Source organism: Caloenas nicobarica, chromosome 3 (genome assembly GCF_036013445.1).
Source record: "Caloenas nicobarica isolate bCalNic1 chromosome 3, bCalNic1.hap1, whole genome shotgun sequence".
Lineage (NCBI taxonomy): Eukaryota > Metazoa > Chordata > Aves > Columbiformes > Columbidae > Caloenas > Caloenas nicobarica.
The window spans coordinates 68,503,440-68,520,670 of NC_088247.1; the positions used below are offsets into that span (position 1 = coordinate 68,503,440).

The 17,231-nt window shown below is 40.5% G+C and overlaps 1 protein-coding gene across 3 annotated transcripts in view; it reads right to left on the minus strand.

Annotated features, from left to right (window-relative positions):
• The window catches only part of PPP1R14C (protein phosphatase 1 regulatory inhibitor subunit 14C), a 52,605-nt gene that overhangs the window by 1,682 nt on the left and 33,692 nt on the right, over positions 1 to 17,231 (minus strand). For 2 of the 3 annotated variants that reach the window (XM_065632864.1, XM_065632862.1), the window contains exons 2-3: positions 10,859 to 10,942; positions 9,463 to 9,495 (exon numbers count right to left, since the gene is read on the minus strand). In XM_065632864.1, coding sequence (XP_065488936.1) covers positions 9,463 to 9,495; positions 10,859 to 10,942 — 117 coding nt within the window. The remainder of the gene's footprint in view (positions 1 to 9,462; positions 9,496 to 10,858; positions 10,943 to 17,231) is intronic. The other variant, XM_065632863.1, reaches the window with a different exon arrangement.

The following is a 17,231-nucleotide window of genomic DNA, read 5'->3' on the forward strand; positions in this document are numbered from 1 at the left end:
ACTCTCCACACCAGCACCAGCATTTTGGTTGGCGGCATCCTCAGCTGGAACAGAGAGCTGATCTGGCTAACTGCTCAGCTGTTTTCCCTCTTGCCCTGCTACTGTCCAAGTTGGCTCAGCTCTGCAACCAGGCTCACTGCTCAGCCCCGCACCAAGACTCATGCCAATCTCAGGCAATGCAGGAACAAGGAGCCAGAGGCAACACCACTGGGTGAAACTGGTTGTGGAGCATGTGACATTCTGAAAAATATATATATTCATGGACCAGGTCTTTATTCACTGTAATACTTCTCCCAGGTTCAGCAGATTTTCTCTTTTTAAATTGTGGGAGAACAAAAGCTTACAGAGTTGCACCATTACCTAAAATACTTTTGGTATACGATTTCATGTAACAACGGTGGAGGCATGAAAAGCTAAATCACCCCCTTACTGTCACATTGGGAGAATAATGTTTACCCTTAGCACTATGAATACACCTACAAAAATGTTCTTATCATGAAATCATTTAGCTATAAACATGGAATGTAATTATGGATTTAGTCAGGCTGATGTGAAAGGACAAAAGTGTGACTTGCTAGCTGAATGCTTCAGGCTAAAAATTCCAGCAAGCAAGGTCACCACCTAAATGACAACATAGTGCCCTTCAAAAAGAGTCACAATGAAACATTTATTATCCAGGTGCTACGCTGCACAAGGGAAGTCCCTGTAAATGTGTATTTTAACTTAAAGATGTCAGTTTTTTCTGGTAGGACCACAACCCTGGCAAGCATCACCCCAACAGAGCAATTTGCCTTCCTGACAGTTTATGCACATCTATCCTGTACTGCACGTATTGCTGCACCATGGTGGTTGTTGCACCCACATCAGCTGTGGCATCAGCAAACAGCAAAGGCAGAGCAGCTAACACAGCCGTGTGAGCTACAAATGCTCACCGAGTGCCTTGTCTAGCCTGGCCTCCCCTCCTGAACTAAAGCAGGGGTGTCAGACAAATTTTCACCAGGGACCACATCAGCCTCGCAGTTGCCTTCAAAGGGCCGAATGTAATTTTAGCACTGTATAAATATAGGAGTAGTTACATTTATACAGTCCTATAATTACATTCAGCCCTTTGAATGCAACCATGAGGCTGATGTGACCCCTGGTAAAAATGAGTTTGACACCCCAAACTAGATCAAGGCCAGTACAGGAACACATCCATGCATATCCATAGTGCACTTCACATCTGCATAGATGGATAGCCTAAAGAGATGACCAGAAAAGCAAATTTGTTAAGACCCCAAGTCCTCCCCCTCCACCATCTTCTAGAAGTTGTTTTCTCCCACAGAGGCACAAGCCACTGCAACAATATCCTCTCTGAACTTGTCAGAGTAACAAACATCCATGCAGAGGCCAGAAAAAGAAGGGAGACAGGTTTCCTCTAAAAATTCACAGCTTTCGATGCACTATGCACTGGTTCTGTGTTATTCTTCCACCATCGTAAAGACCGGCTAGATAATGTAAAACTAATGTGGCATAGTGCTGTTTGAAATACATAAATACGCTTTAGGACTTTACTATCAAACTTAAATGAAGTCCTGCAGCAAAATCATTCTAGAAATAAACTCTCTAAAGTGATCTTAAAAGCTTTTTACTTGGGATTAATGTAATTAGCATTGCCTTTCAACAAGCTATACTCCCATGCCAAAACAAAGACGGCTTTGGGAAGGAACAGGGGGAAGTTCAGTTCTTCCCTTTGAACGACTATTAGTTGCCTGTAAAAGCCACAAATACTCTACAGCACCTTCATCCACTATCAAGGCAGCAACACAAAACTGTCAGTCAAATGCTTCACTGATGTTGAAAGACAGACCATTATGGGAAGGGGTCTCTGCAGAGTGGACAGGGAAATCTTTGGACATCATTCTACATGTACCCACTTGGGATATCCCTGTTTGAAAGGCACTTCTGCTGTTTCTCTGCCCCTTTTCTCCCACAACTTGGAAGAATTGTGAGCAAGTTGCCCTTGGTTATGAAACACTGTCAGGGGTCAGTTGCCTATCAATACAACATTACAGTACGAGAGGGGAGTTCCTCCCCTTATATTCTGATGTGGTACCACAAGCACCTTCTTTTGCAAAAGAAGGTATTCGCTTGAAGTTTTCAATATTAACATCACCTAGAAACTTCTTAGTGCTGCCAAAATAAACCAAACTTTATAGGCAACTCCCTAACCAAATCTGAGGTAACCAAGGCTATTCTTAAGAAAAGGAAAAGGAGCTGTATTCACTTCAACTACATATAATAATTGAAAATGTTTTACCCCTCAGGAACTACTGTTATTGAAATAAGGGTCTGTAGTACCATGCAGTAAAACCCAACAAAAGTATGTTATATGTGGCATACATTTCACAAAAAGCAGTAGTGCTGTAGTGCACATTCCATGGGTGTGCAAACCAGAGCACTGGTTCAGTACATTTCTGATTTAAGTATCATTTTGCATCTGCTGCATGCATGGGGCTGGCTGTCATTAACACAGTTGTGTTCCTGTGCTTGTGACTTTGTTTTGCAGCTCCCCATCAAGGCAAGGCAGCATTCTAGAAAAGATGCACATTTTCCCTCTTGGAGACAGGAAAGGAGACTTTACAACACTTCAATAAGCCTTCACTTTATAACTAACCAACTCAGTTTTATGACATACAGTAATTTTTTTTTTTTTTTTCAAACATCACCAAAAATTGCAGTTTTATTCCACATGGACATTTGACTTGAGGCTTAATATCCACATCTATCTCAACCTCATGCACAAAAATAATTGTACACAGCGCATTTTCTTGAAATCCCCTCTAGGAGATACGCATAGAGTTTAGCATCATGCTTTTGGAAGGTGACCATGTACCAATCTACATTAAAAGTCATTCTGTAACACAGGTTGGATTATCTACTTGTATATACTTACACAATACTTATTTATTTCACAAAATTGGAAAATATTTAACAATAATTCAGCTAAAGATTCAAGAATTTATTAATTACTCCTTGGAGAGCTACAGCCAGAAATACACAGGTCACATCTACTTTTAATAGATGAAAAAATCTCATAGCAGGACTTTGGGCCTCGGTAAATCAAAAAAAAGTATACAAACTCAGTTTAATTTTGTTTGGTTGTTTCTTTGTTGTTGTGGTTTTTATAGATTTTGTGCAAGGAGACCACCTTTATATACAGTCTTGTTACAAGTCAGTCCTGTTAATTTATAACACCAAAATCATTGTTTCTAGAAGATGTCTTTCTAATTTTAAAGGCAAATTTAAATGAGAGACAGAGACTAAATCTATAGTTCATTTGAACTCATCTATATTCAGCCTTAGGCATTTGTCTTCTCCCTTCTCTAACTCTTTCCCTTGAATCAAAGGCATTCAGTTCAGCAAAAGCACTCATCTAACACAGAAAAAAAAAAAGACGACAAACAAAGGTGAAATGATAATTCAGGAAAGGAGAGGAAATCACTTCCCCTCTCTGCTTTGGAGGTGTCATTCATTGTTTTAATGAGGTCATTTGGTGAATGAATGAATTCTAGGCTTCCCAGTCAAGTCTTCCAATTAATTCTGGAGACTAATTAGATCCTGTCTCCCCGCTTTCTCTTGTACAAACAGAACACATGTAATAGGGCTAGTTCTCAAACCAAAATGTAGGTTTTCTAGTCCTCCTGCTTCACTAGAGCATTAAATGTATCCTAAGCCAGCTTTCCTTCACAGCTTTACTTCCCTGCAGCCAAGTAAATAAATAAATAAATCCATCCAGATTTCCTTGACTGGTTGCCCAAGGCCATTTCCTGGAGAGAGTTTGATTGTTTGGATGTAAAAAGTAGAATGAGCCTCCAGAGCAATCCCCACAGCTACTTGAGGAAGAATCTAAACAATAGGTCAAAAATGCCAGCTGAATAGTCAAGAAAAAAAAAAAAAAAGGAATCCCACCAGCAAACACCTTCCCTTCCCTACAGGCTCAAACCTGAGGCCAACTGCATGGGAAGAAGGGAACTGTTGAGGGAACTCACAGATACTTTGTGAGAAGGGGACCAGAAGCTGCCTTCTGTTAGTGAGAACTGGGGCAGCGTCTCTGTAGCCTCCCTGAACAAGCCCATCAGCGCAGCCTCTCCAGTGAGGCCACGGCACCAGCAGTGCCCAGAGGAGGACAATACGCAGCAATTCAGCCTCCCAGTCAGCCCTGTACAAGGCATTGACTAAACACCATAAAGCTTAGCTATGGGCAACGCACATAGTCCAGTTATTCTCCAGTTAGGTGGCATGTAAACAAACCAACCTTGTCAAATCACCACTTGCTCCTCCACTGTTACAATATTGCTATCAGTATTTGTAAGTTGTTTTCATCAGTACTCGCTGAAACAAAAACATATAAGCTTAATTCCCTCCAATGTTGCTGTACAATATAGGGCAGATCTCAGCAGGCATATAAAGTTCTAGTTCACTGAATTCAGAGTGGTCAAATGTATGAGCAAGAAACTATGTTTTTGTAGACATGCCTCTGTCTGCATTGCTTTTAAATATGCATGTTTCTTAAATTTTTTCTCTAGTAAATGTCCTATTTGATTTCAAGTACTGTGAGTTAATAATTTACCACCCATCAGCTGAGCTACAGTAAAGTCTATGAGCTTCTAGGTGCCCCCAGATGCAAGGCAGCACACAACACTGAGGTTTAAGACACATCACTGGTTACTATTGCTTCAAATGCATATTCTACCTATTGCTGCCTTGCAGTTGTATTAAAAAACAAATAGTAACATGAATTCAAAAGAAGTCATAACATAGTAGGACCAAAAATCCATGATACTTCAAAATTTTAGAAGTTCTATTTCAGAAGGATTGAGCCTTCTATTCCTGTCCAAAACTAAGTACATTATCTGAACACATACTCACAATAGTTTTTAATTTTAAAAAGTGTTTGGACCACTCTAAAGAGCTGCATCACGAGCCTGTCATTTGCTCCAACTAGGAATTAAACTTCGAGAACATATAAAGAGATGTAGCTGTACTTTTCTTAAAATTGTTAAAAGCTGCTGAAATAGTCTGGCCACTGAAGTAACTGAGTAGTCAGTAACAAATCTCTGCCCAAACTCCCCAAAGAACATGCACAGCAATTTAACATTGTTTGGAAATAACACTGAAAAATGTTATCAAAAGTTCCCAGCAAAACAGCTTTCTTTTATGATGAGACTTCCTCTCCTTTTTTTCCCCATGTTGCACTGAGTGAAGAATTATACTAATAGAATGGTCTGGACAGATTTAATCCTGCCTGCCTCAGTAGGAGAGATCTCTAGCCCACTTGCTTGAAGCTTTGTATTATTTTTGGGGGCAGGGGGGGAGACAAAGAAACCCAAAATTTAATTTATCTGTTTCTCTTCAAAGATTAGTTATCTGCAGACACCGTGTAGCTCAACCACATTGTTCAGAGTCAGTAAACAAAAGTCACCCACTTATTGGACTTCTCTTCCATGGTAGTTTAAGTCTCCTTGTCATTTCTCTTGTCATCACTTTGGTAGTCCTACCAGCGGAAGCTCTAATTCATACCAGCCACAAATACTTTGGATTTTTTCTAAAGCCCATTGCTGCTACCAATAATAACAGGTTTACTGAGCCTCCTTCAAAGTATGTGTCTTAAGAAAGCCATATTGAATTCATGCCCACAGTCTTCCTATACTAAATAACTCTATTGTCAAATATCAAAACCCTACCATCAAGATCACAGATTATATTTAAATTTCTTTGTTTAACATGAGACTCAAAGTTCCCTATAACATATATTAAGATTCTCCATCACAGACAGAACAGAGACAACACAACAATGGTCTGAATGGGATTTTCCACAGGTGATGCTTGGCACTGAGTGAAGCACTGGCTGCTCTGGCACATGGGTGATGCAGGAGGCTCCTGCTCCCTGTACCTTTTCAACCACAAAAATTCAGATCCAAGATTTGGTAATTGCACTGGTTTTGCAGATAACATACCCTTCAAGTCTGCGCATACCTAAAAATTAATAGCTCTTCTCTCATGTCAAGCCTTGTCTTACGTCAAGGCTATTCGACATGTTCTGCTTTTGAACTAGGTATGATAGTAACAGGAAAGAAAAAGGGAAGCAGAGAAAGTGTAAACTGTCTGAAGAATGCTTGTAGCTCTGTTTAATTTTGCATGGTGGGAAGACCATCATCATGTGTGAAAGCACTGTCCACATTTGAGATCCCAAAGCCTATGCCTTGAGTCAGGCTGCTACTCAACCTCTCTTCAACAAGTGCAACTTAACTACACGGAGCAAGGAGATCATGGCTCAAATGAAATGGTGTGAAATATAAATACAAGTCACATATTGCAGTGATTAACACCAGTAAATACATACTTTACCATTTGCCAGTTACCAATTGTATCTCCTAGCCGCTGTTTTTCTAAATTATAATATTATGTTTCTACAAAAAGCCAAGTTGGCAAATTATGCCCAGAAATTATTCTTAGTTTGACACATTCAACAAAACTAACTTTCAATGACAATGACATGAGTCACATTGCATATGAATCCTGATTAGCAAATCAAGATTTTAAATTAAGGATCATTAATATAAACTTAAATAGCACCCCAAAAAAAAAAAAAAAAAACATACACTCACGGTGTGCACTTTCCTGATTAACCTTTAGTTGCCTTGTTTGGGTGAGCTATACAACTCTTTACAAGGTTCACATGTTAAGCATCTTTCATACAAAATAAAACAAATGTCGTAACTGTTACCTTAGAAAAACTTTTAAAGTTTCAGCACACATTCAACAGTCTAGCTGTATTCCCCTTAGAAGTAAGGGGAATTCCCACAGCCATTCCTCACAAGGTACTGCCAGCTACTACCTTTGGGCAATTTTATTAAAGAGGCTGAGAACTGCTTCTACCTTTCAAGTGACCTGGATAACTTTCCTTCTGATGAAAAGTCAATCCACAATACATGCAAAAATCCCTCAACCTTTCCTTTAATCTTTAGTCTAAGCATAAGACACTAAGCAAAACTGCCTTAAGATATACATTTGGGGTGGTTGGTTTTTTGGGGTGTGTTTTTTTGTTTAGTTGGATTGGGTTTTTTTTTGTTTTTTAACAGATGGGATAAGAGCTTTGAGTTAAGCTTTCTGCCTGTACTATTTTTCCTTACGTTCCAAATAGTGGAGACATCACATTAAATAAATTTTTCCCTGTTAGGGATTACTGGCTTTTGCAAACTGTGTAATTCCTGATTCTAAAATCCTTAGTGCACTTGACTGACTATATTTGATTGGTCAAGAGAAATTTTATCAGCTCACATCCATTCTCCACAAATCTTCTAGAAATCCTTTCACAAACCAATTACCTCTATAGTTTTGAATGGTCTGCAAATAGAAAAGGATGGCAGATTTTCTAGATTAGAATCCTCATAGAGCAAGTTTAAGCCAATTTATGGCTCTTAGGCTGCCATGTGTGGACTAAAAGAAGAAAAAAACCCAAACACTGTTTTGAAGTGGCCTTAGTTAGCAGTCATGCAGTATTACTGGCCTTACACTACAGATGAAGAAAAGGTGCTGTAGTGAAAACAGTCCTGGGAAATCACTCCCATTTTGGCAACTACCCTCACAGAAGAGTGGATTAAGTAATTCCCTCTATTTGGATATCCCAAAAGATTGTCAAGGAAGATGGATATTCTCCCAGCTAAAAAGGAGCTTCCTCCATTCCATCAGCAGAGGACTGAAGAGACAAGTAATAAGTTCAATATTAAAATCTCACCTTGATTCAAGCACCTTGAGGGTGGTTGAGTACCTGTGTCCAGGATGTTGTTTCTTATGAATTGCTATGCCAACTTAATTAAACTACATGGCACAAATATTTCATGCAGTTCTATGACCAAGGTTTCTAGTGGGAGAACTCACTAACATCTGTTGTTTACGCTATCAGAGCTCTGAAATTTGTCATTGCATTGAGTGTCAGACTTCAGAACTAAGAAAAACAATTCATATTACATGTTCAATGAAGGAAGAAGAAGGGTAAGGATTTGAATCTCTGCCTCCTCATTTGCCTTCAGATAACAGAGATAAGAGATCAGCACAAGTGGTTGCTAAACTCTTGGGCAACCTGTTCCTTCCACCCACCCACAACCCCCACTTCCTCTCACTAGCCTGGGACAAGAACCACATCAGGTTCCACATGCCACAACAGAATTCACACCAATCTTACAAACAACTAAGATTCAACAGCACTTGCTGAGAGGTGGCTGGAGGAGGCTGACAGGGGTTGTTCAGTGTAGCATTACTACAGTGAGACATCTGAAGACTTGATTTTTTGGCCTGGCATCTCCATATTGGGAGATTGTGTTATCTGCTGTGAAGAAACCAAGGTACACCACAGACCAAGCTCTACAAGTGTTACCATGCGAGTCTTTCTGGGCAATTCCCTGCACTGTCAAAAAGTTAATACCGCCAACTGTAAGCGCAATTCTGGAGAACTTTTCCAGTCTACCACAGCAACTAATAAACATGGAAGAGCCCTGAAGAAGGTACCTGATGGACTGGGAAACATCTATTTAACCATATCAGTGGTTCTTCCTGACAGTCCTTAAGCCCCAGTACTTTAAGTGGCTACAGCTACAAATGTCACAGAGGATCTAAGCTATATGCAGCCTTGTTTCAAACCAAACACACAGCTTCTAATCACACACAGCTGAAATGTCCCTGACTAGGGGATTCCTGTAAGCCACCCACTGTATTAAATACTGCACAGCAGCTGCTGGCAGGAAAGCACTGACTCTATAAACTGAACTAAGAAACTGACCCACAACCTAGACTTTTTTTAAACAGCGAGTCCAAGTTTGTTACACTACTTACTCTTCCTAGTAAGCACACATTATTATGAGAAGTAGGCTATATTGCCACTGGACATGTTAATGGATATTCAAGTTAAATGTTAGTTAAATGGTAGTTCAGGTAGTTCAGGTTGTCCCACAATTGTATTCAGGTCCATTAACAAACACAATTAGCTGAGCTGCATTATCTACATAACAGTTCCCAGAATAAACAATTCTACCATCAGAGAAAAAATTAAATGGCTTCACATTGAAGAGCACAGAGTCCATCTCTCAAGTTGAAATTTCATGCAACGATTGTAGGATTTTAACCATCTGATGAGATTTGTGTTTAGTTCTCTTGTAACATGACAGCTCTAAGCAAAGTCAATAAGGACATTATAGAAGACAATATTGATACTGGAATGACAACCAGTTTCTCTGCAGGGTCCAATCCTGTTCCTACTGTAGTCAAGTGACAGGCACAAACATTCCCAGGATATAAAGCCACAAGCCCATCAGCTCTCTAATATTCCTATATTTACTTTATTGTAAGTATAAAACAAAGTAACTATCTTGAACATAACCACACTTTTCATAGGTGAGTAGTATTTAAGAAAAGTCTGTTTACCTCTGTTGGTTTGTAGCAATCTACAAGAGTTTCCTAGAAGTAAAATATGAAAGAGTCAGTTCCAATAACAGAGTAACAGTGAACATAAACAAGTCTACAGTATGAAACCTGGCAAGGAATTGGGGAAAGAAAATGAGCAAGAACCAGGAATCACTGGATGAAGATGCTGCTGAAAACTGAGTGTTGTAGCAAGTCACCTTTTCTCCTCGGGTGGATCAGAATGACTTGCAACAGGAGAGAAATGATGGCTTCTTCCTCCAGGTTAAGATTTACAGAATTTCTCTCTCCAAGAAACAAAAAAACCCCCAAAAAACAATGAAAAACCCCCACACCACAAACACAAAAAAACCCCACAACCAAAAACAAGGAGAAGAATCCAAGAACATTTCTCCCAGTAACACACATGTGAAAGGCAGCTTTCTGTAAGGGCACCACAGTTTGTGTAATGTAGAAATCCAGACACTAGCTAAGAAGCAGCAAAGCTATTTATGAATGCTGAGTGAACAGCCTGGGGCCAAGCCCCATGTCTCTGAGGCTGGGCAGCAGGTACTGAGCAAAGAGTCCCAACAGGCACTGCAATCAGATGTGGTGCACATGAGCACCCGCTTAGTCACTTCCCAGGAGTGAGCTGAGGGCAAACCACTGCTCTGGGACAGGTTTCCTTCCTTTAGTACATCTGAAAAGATTATAAACAGAGACCTTCATATTGGTTTTTTATCTCAATTTAGATATATATCTCTATTAAGACAATTATATTTCTTTTCTTCCCTTTGTTCTTCCATTCATTAACTTTTTCCTCAAGCAGGATTTATAGAATTACAGAGCTGGTTTGAATCGTTGCATTTCAGGAGACAGCTTCTGAATTTCCCTACTAATTCCTTTTGCTGAGCATCTTATCCATTCCTCAAGCTTCTAGACAGGTTACCCCAAGCTAACTCAATGGCCTCCAATTTCTAGCTAGTATAGACAGAGAAACAACACTTCCAGCATCCTAAAGACAAGGGAGGATACACACACATGTATATTGCTGCTGCAAATCAAAGAAACATCATAACTGACTCTCAGGCACATAATTTTTTCTATGTGGCTGTTCTTTATTTTATATAGCTTGTAAAACTGAGTAAAAAACACCATGGCTTTCTAATCTGTCTCAGCATATCTCCCTATATTACTGGACTCTTTGAACTTTTATTTACTTGTGTTATCACCCACCTTACAGAAATATTTTATCCTAAAGGATTTTGATTATATTTGTAGAGTCTAGTAGATTATGCTAAACTCAGACATATTAACCTCTCAGTTCTAATTCTACACTTACAGTGGATTCAATCAAACAAGATATAGACCCAGATGCATTAATTTGGCCACATTCTGATTTAAAATTAGTAAATATTACCTGTAATTTGAGAGCTCTTTCCTCTTCATTGGCTGCATCAAGAAGATCATCAATGTCAATTTCTACATCTGGCATCTCTTCTTCCTGAGAAGCAAACATTCCCACTTAGTCCATAGAGATACCCTTTAGCTAACCTCAAAAGCAGCCCAGTGATAGACCACATAACCCCCTGCCTGCAGCCAGACAGGGAGGAAATCAGTAAGCACCAGTGGCTTGATTCTTTGCTCCTGGGCCAGCAGGCCAAGCCCCAGCCACATAGGAGGTGACAGCTCTTAAGCAACCCTTCCCTCACAGCCAGGACTTGTATTACTACCCCATACCCAGCAGCACAAGTCATGCTATTCTCACAGCACTGGGCAAAAGAATGACAAAAAAGTCAGGGAATGGGAAGGAGATAAAACTGCAATAAGCCATAAAATTGCTTTGAAAAATGTTCTTGATTGGGCTGCTTATTTTGTTACACTATGGAAGATCTCCCTTAAAGTTGGCTTACAAGGACGACATACATGCCCCATCAGAAGAGCTCAGATTTCCAGTGCCTATGGTGAAGCATGAAGTCTAAGGCACAGAGAATTTGGGGGATTTTTTTTTCCCCCCAAACCTCCTCCACCCATACATTTCTCCCGTTGCATCACCAGCAGATCAGATTTGTTGTTGCCTGAGTCAGAGCACCAGTCCACACATTTTGAAGGACCCTGAGCTCTGAAATCCCAATGAGAATTCATCATCCACAAATATCACTGTTCCTTGCATTCAGTTATGCAAAAAGAGAGAACACACTCTGCTGGCCATTTTTCACATTTTCTTATCGTAAAAAGCACTTCAAAATAGTAAAGCAGCACCCCACTGAACATACAAAACATTCTGGTCTCAGGTTCTTCCCCACACCAAGTCCCACCCTCACAGGGGTCTCAGTGCCCCAGCCACATGGCTCCTCTGTTGCCTCCCTATAACCAAGCCAACACATGGGCACTGCAAGTCTGTCCTCCCCCAGAAGGACACTCATTGATCAGCTCACTGCTGCTGCCTTACCTTGGCATCTCCTGAATGAAAGCAGGGACCTAAAAGCATCCAAAGGATTTAGGAGTCAAGAGGAAACAAGACCACTATCCCCAGCCACAGCTTTCTTGTACCCACTGACACTCTGCAAGGTCCTTTAAAGAACTATTTTGAGAAAAGTGTGGTGGGTGCCAGCAATTTGCAAAAAAGTTTCAAAAACTGTGAAATAATTCAATAGGTCCAATAGCAGCCACCACAGGTAACACCAGAACTACTCTTCTGCTGGGTAAACAGAAAGAGTCCAAACAATAGCAAGGAAGACAACAAAATAGCTCAAGTTGATCTAATGAACATTAAGTAACATAGTGCCAAACAACTACCCATACCAGAAGCTCCCACTAAAATGTCAACTGCTCAACATTTAGGCGTGATGAGAAAACGCAGAAATAGGATCATTAAGTTCCCCATTCCCCACCTCTGAAGGAAAGCATGAGGAACAGATAGGACAGCCTGCAGGCTGTTAGACCCAATGAATACAAACACGCAAAGCACATCCTTTGTCCTATTAGCAGGTTCACTCTTTCTCAGCATGCATTTCAGTCAGAAAGGAAGTGTAGGCATTTGCCGAGATAAATCAAAAATACTAGTTACTGTAACAATCTCCTAATAAGGGAGTTTCTAACCTAATGTAAAAAACAGGGGGAAGAGGAAAGAATAAGTCTTCCACAGACTATAAAGATATTCAGTGAAAGCCATCAGAATTGGAAAGGATAAAAATATTAATCCATAACAGTGGTACTCTTACTTAGCAGCTTACTATCCCAACTCTACACTAATTCGCATATCACACTAAGAACCAGAAATTCCCCAAATAGACAGTAAGCCTCCCAAGCATTTTATCTAAGCAGCTTGTAATAAATCATGTTAAGATAGGGTGCCTGGAGTTATCGTTAACACCACAAACTTATCAAAATACACATCCGTGGACCTGTGTAAATGCCAATTGTGCATCTGTCTGTGCTCAGAAGTGCTGTCCGGCACACTGAATATTTCGTCAGATACACATTTTGAACTCTTGCCTGTCGGAGTGGCATTCTGGCCAACTGAAACAATGTTGAAAGGAGACAGTGAGGGGGAATTCCCTAGAAGATACATAATGCTTTTTTTGTGATCACACAGAAGCTGAGGGTTCCTGAAAGGTTAGTTTTACTCTAATTGGTACCAGTCATGCAGGAGAAATCCTTGCTTCTATCCCTCTTCACTCTCTTCTTCAAATAAATTTTCTCCTGCATCAAGGTTCACACTGCCATCAGTCCAGAGGGCAACTGTACCAGTAATTCACCAAAGCTTTGGTATAAAAGGTAGCACAGCTCCTCCACAGCAATGAAAGCCATAAAAATTAAGCTAGGAATACTTCAGAAACAAGAGACTATAGTTGTGTCTGACATACTGGCATTCAATTGAGTTACATTTTCTGTAAAAAACACACATATCTTCACCTCATAGGAGATTTGAACTCTGACGCACAACACAAATGGAAGGGGTATGCCTAAAAAGGTAACTTGCTCCTATTTTTGGCTGAATGAACAAACAAAGCATTTTTCCCCATCTGAACAACTGTGCCTGCACAACCTCAAGAGTTTCATGTTAGGCATGAAAAACATGTGCTTAGGTCAAGAGCCTGACAACTCCACAACAGCTGTAATGACAGAGGGAAGGAAGAAATAGTCACGTCTTCTGTTTGTCTGATTTTATTGGTGAGATGTGGTTGATCCTACTACAATTAAGCAGCTCGATCCAGATTAGACCAGAGCAAGCCTGAAAGGGGCTGTGCATAGCCGAAGGGTGGTATTTCAAGGGTCTTGTTAGTGCCATGAGGCTGTGCAAGAAAACCAAAGCACTGCCACCTTCTACTCCAGTGATACAGAGAAAAGGTGTTGCAAACAGCAGATGATGGGGCAAAAAAAGAAACCACAAGAAGTATGCTGACAGGGAACAGTCAAGAAAAAATAAAATAGAAGAGGTGCGGGAATTGCGGGTGCAACCACCACCCATCAATTGAAACAGCTGAGGAGGGGAGGATGGACACACTCCTTTTAAGCACCCTCTCCAGTTTGTACTAACAATGTAGCAAGGACATGGGCTGATTTCTGTTTGAGTATTCAAAAGTCCAAAGGTATCAGTTAGCTTCTGTGCTATTTAATGCAACTCAAATCAAATCTTGCATTGGAAGACAGCTCCAGCCATATTTAGGTTGCATTAATTCTTCGCAGGCTACTGGCAAAGGACACAGATAGGCATTAAGTATTAAATAGTTGTAGCAGATTAAGACATTACAAGCTCTCCAAAAATTGGCTATTTAGCCTTTGGCAGAAGTGATCACTGCCCCAACAGTGAATGGAACAGAAAGAGGCAAGCATCCCTTAGTGAGACCAGGAAAAAAGGTCTGACAGCCTCCAAAACCACATCCCACTGCAGTTTAAGCCAAAGGGCTGGATTTTGCAGGAGCAGCTGACAAACACTTGCACACTCTAGTCTGCTGACCCTAAGAACTGTACATTCTGTACAGCAAGAGCAGGTCTGACATAATTACAAGTATTTAGTAATTAAACATTTATGTGAGGCTTTAAAACTTAAAGGGCAATAGTTGCCCTACAGATAAACTTCCCACTACAAACCCAACTCTCAAATCAGCCTGCCTTCTCTCATCCTCACTGCCCATTTGCTGTTCATCATCTCATTCACAGTGCTTGGAAATAATGAAATAGGTTTGTTTGGGTTTTACTTTCGATTTTAAGTTTGAGAAAGGAGAAGTTTAGTGCAGCAAGCTAAAGCCATCATTTGTTTAGTGAGTTTGGAAGCAACCTGAAAGGACAAAAAGAGAAAGATGAAGGAAAGGGAGGGAAGAAAAGCCATACAATTCAGATGTATGATAATTTCAGACTATATAAATGAGGGATTTCTCTCAAAGTCCTGAAAGATGGCCAGTGTAAAGGATCAAAACCAAAGTAGAAAATAGGACCAGTTCTTCTAGAAGTATCTATTTAATACACCAAGAATACACTTTTTTCTAAAACAAGAGACATCCGGTGGACATCTAGTACAGTGAGTCCTGAACAAGTTCATCTGCAGATATGGATGGCACTGCCTCCATGCAAGACAATGGTTTACGTCTTAGGACGATAAACAAAAGTGCCACAAAGTACCAGGACTAGAAGTCATTGGTTGCATATGTAGCCTGGTGGGATTATGAACGGATTGCACTTAGAAATTACTATTTGGTAATGTTCTTCTACTTATTCTATGAAACACAAAGGCAAAAATCCATGTGTTCCTTGTTTCAAAGCTTTCAGTTGTTTTGGAGGTCTTATAGGTCAGGGCAAGAGTGGATAAAAATGAGAATTAAAGTTTAAGTGATCAAAAATTATGAATCCATAATCAAAGAAAGCTCTTTTTTACTTCAAGCTAATCCTAGTTAAGTGGGGAGTCAAAATACAACAGCTGAAATAAAGCTGTTTCCAACACAAAAAGACTGCTAGTATCTATTGATTAGTATGAAGGACAGAAAATTAGGAAAGTATGTCAAAGACAGAAAGAAGAGACTCAGAAGTGCCAGAGTCAGTGGCATTTGCAGCAGAAACAAGAATCCTCAATGGTACAACCCGATTACTAAATGACTGTATGTTTTCTCCAATCTTAAAATATTAACAGTAGTAATGCCAAAGCAGCCGGGACGATCCAATGTTAGGCATGCAAACAAACAATCATTCTCATTTCTGCTGGTCCAGGAGAAGTGGTTCATGCAACAGTGAATATTAGTTTGCACAGCTGATAATCAGTGAATACATTTAAGATGTTGCTCCCAGTATGATACAACCCTTATGCTGCAGTTGCATACTACTTTGTCCCCCATCAGACACTTATCATGAGCAACAACTGTGTTGCATGTGAAATCTCAAATGAAACAGAGTGCAAGGCTGAGCACATGCCAACCAGCCTTGGTTCCAACTAAGCATTAGAAAAGACCGTGCTGCACCCAGGCTGTTCTAAGCAGAGCAGGAGCTTCTTCCACCAACACCAAGCCTACCTTCCTTGATCACTCTTGTTCATTAAATAAAAGTGCAGAGAAATTAAAGGTAAAGTTACCAGATTGGTCCACTCATTTTGAGTCAGTGATCCCATTGTTTCTGAATAATCATAATTTATCTGTGGTATTGTGCCTATTTACAGAAACCTCCTCCTCCGTTGAGCCTGCCCTCACGTGGATCAAGCTAAATACCCAGAAAGGGAGGGACACTAAGTGTCCACCTGTCAGAATGGCTTACACAAGTTGCCCAGTATCTCATGAGAACATCAAAGACTTTATCTACAAGGTCTAGATCTTGTCTACCCTCACTACTACAGCTAGCAGGGGACTGTGCCCACAGCCTTGTAGACACACCGCTGGAGGAAGATAATACTTTTTAAGCACAGCAAGGGCCCCTGAAGTTGCTAGTAGAGCATGGAAAAGCCTTCTGAGACCTAGATTCAGTTCTCAGGCCTGAAGAACAGCAGTCTACCTTTTGTCCTCAAGGACCCATTTCCCTCTGCTCCTGTTCTTAAAAATTTAGTCCTCAGCCTTTACTCTCATGGCTTTGTTCCTGACAAATTTACCTCCTCTGCTCCTAGTTTTTGCAGTATTGCCTCTAACTCCTTCCTATGTACCCTTTCTCCCCAGCTGAAGGCCAGAGGAAGGACCACTGCAAGCAAAGAAGGGAGCAACTCTCAGCTCCCAGGCACTGTGACCAGGGCTTGCTGCCAAGACGAACTGCAAGAGCCCAACTCCTCATAGTTCCTACAGAGGAAGCTTGTTCACATAAGACAATCTTTCAACTTCTCGCCAAACTTTAATGAGTTTGGGCACATGACAAGAACAAGTGAAAGAGGGAGACGCTTGATTAAACTGAGAACAGTCATAAACTGGCCACAGGCATCTCCAACACAAAGCAAGTCTGCTGCCTCCTAGATTTCCAAGATCAGACATACTAGAGTTTCAACTAAGCTGTTGGAAGTCCTCATACAACATGGAAAAACTTTTTTCCTCCTGATTATAGTCTCAACATAAGAAATAACTGAACTCTTACCTAAAGATCTGTCCAACATATAACAGCTGAGGCAGGTACCTACTACAAACCTCTTCAGCTCATTATTTCCATCTGGACAAGTTTAGCATTTTAAAAGTGTTTTCTACTTGATAAACCAAGGGTAATGCCAAGAACAATGCTTATAGTGCTCTGCATGGAGGAATATACACCTTGCTGTGAAGCAAAGAGGGAGGTTACCTAGAAATCGTCAGTGCCTGGCAATAAAGAGTATGTAACAAAGCTGCAGGGAA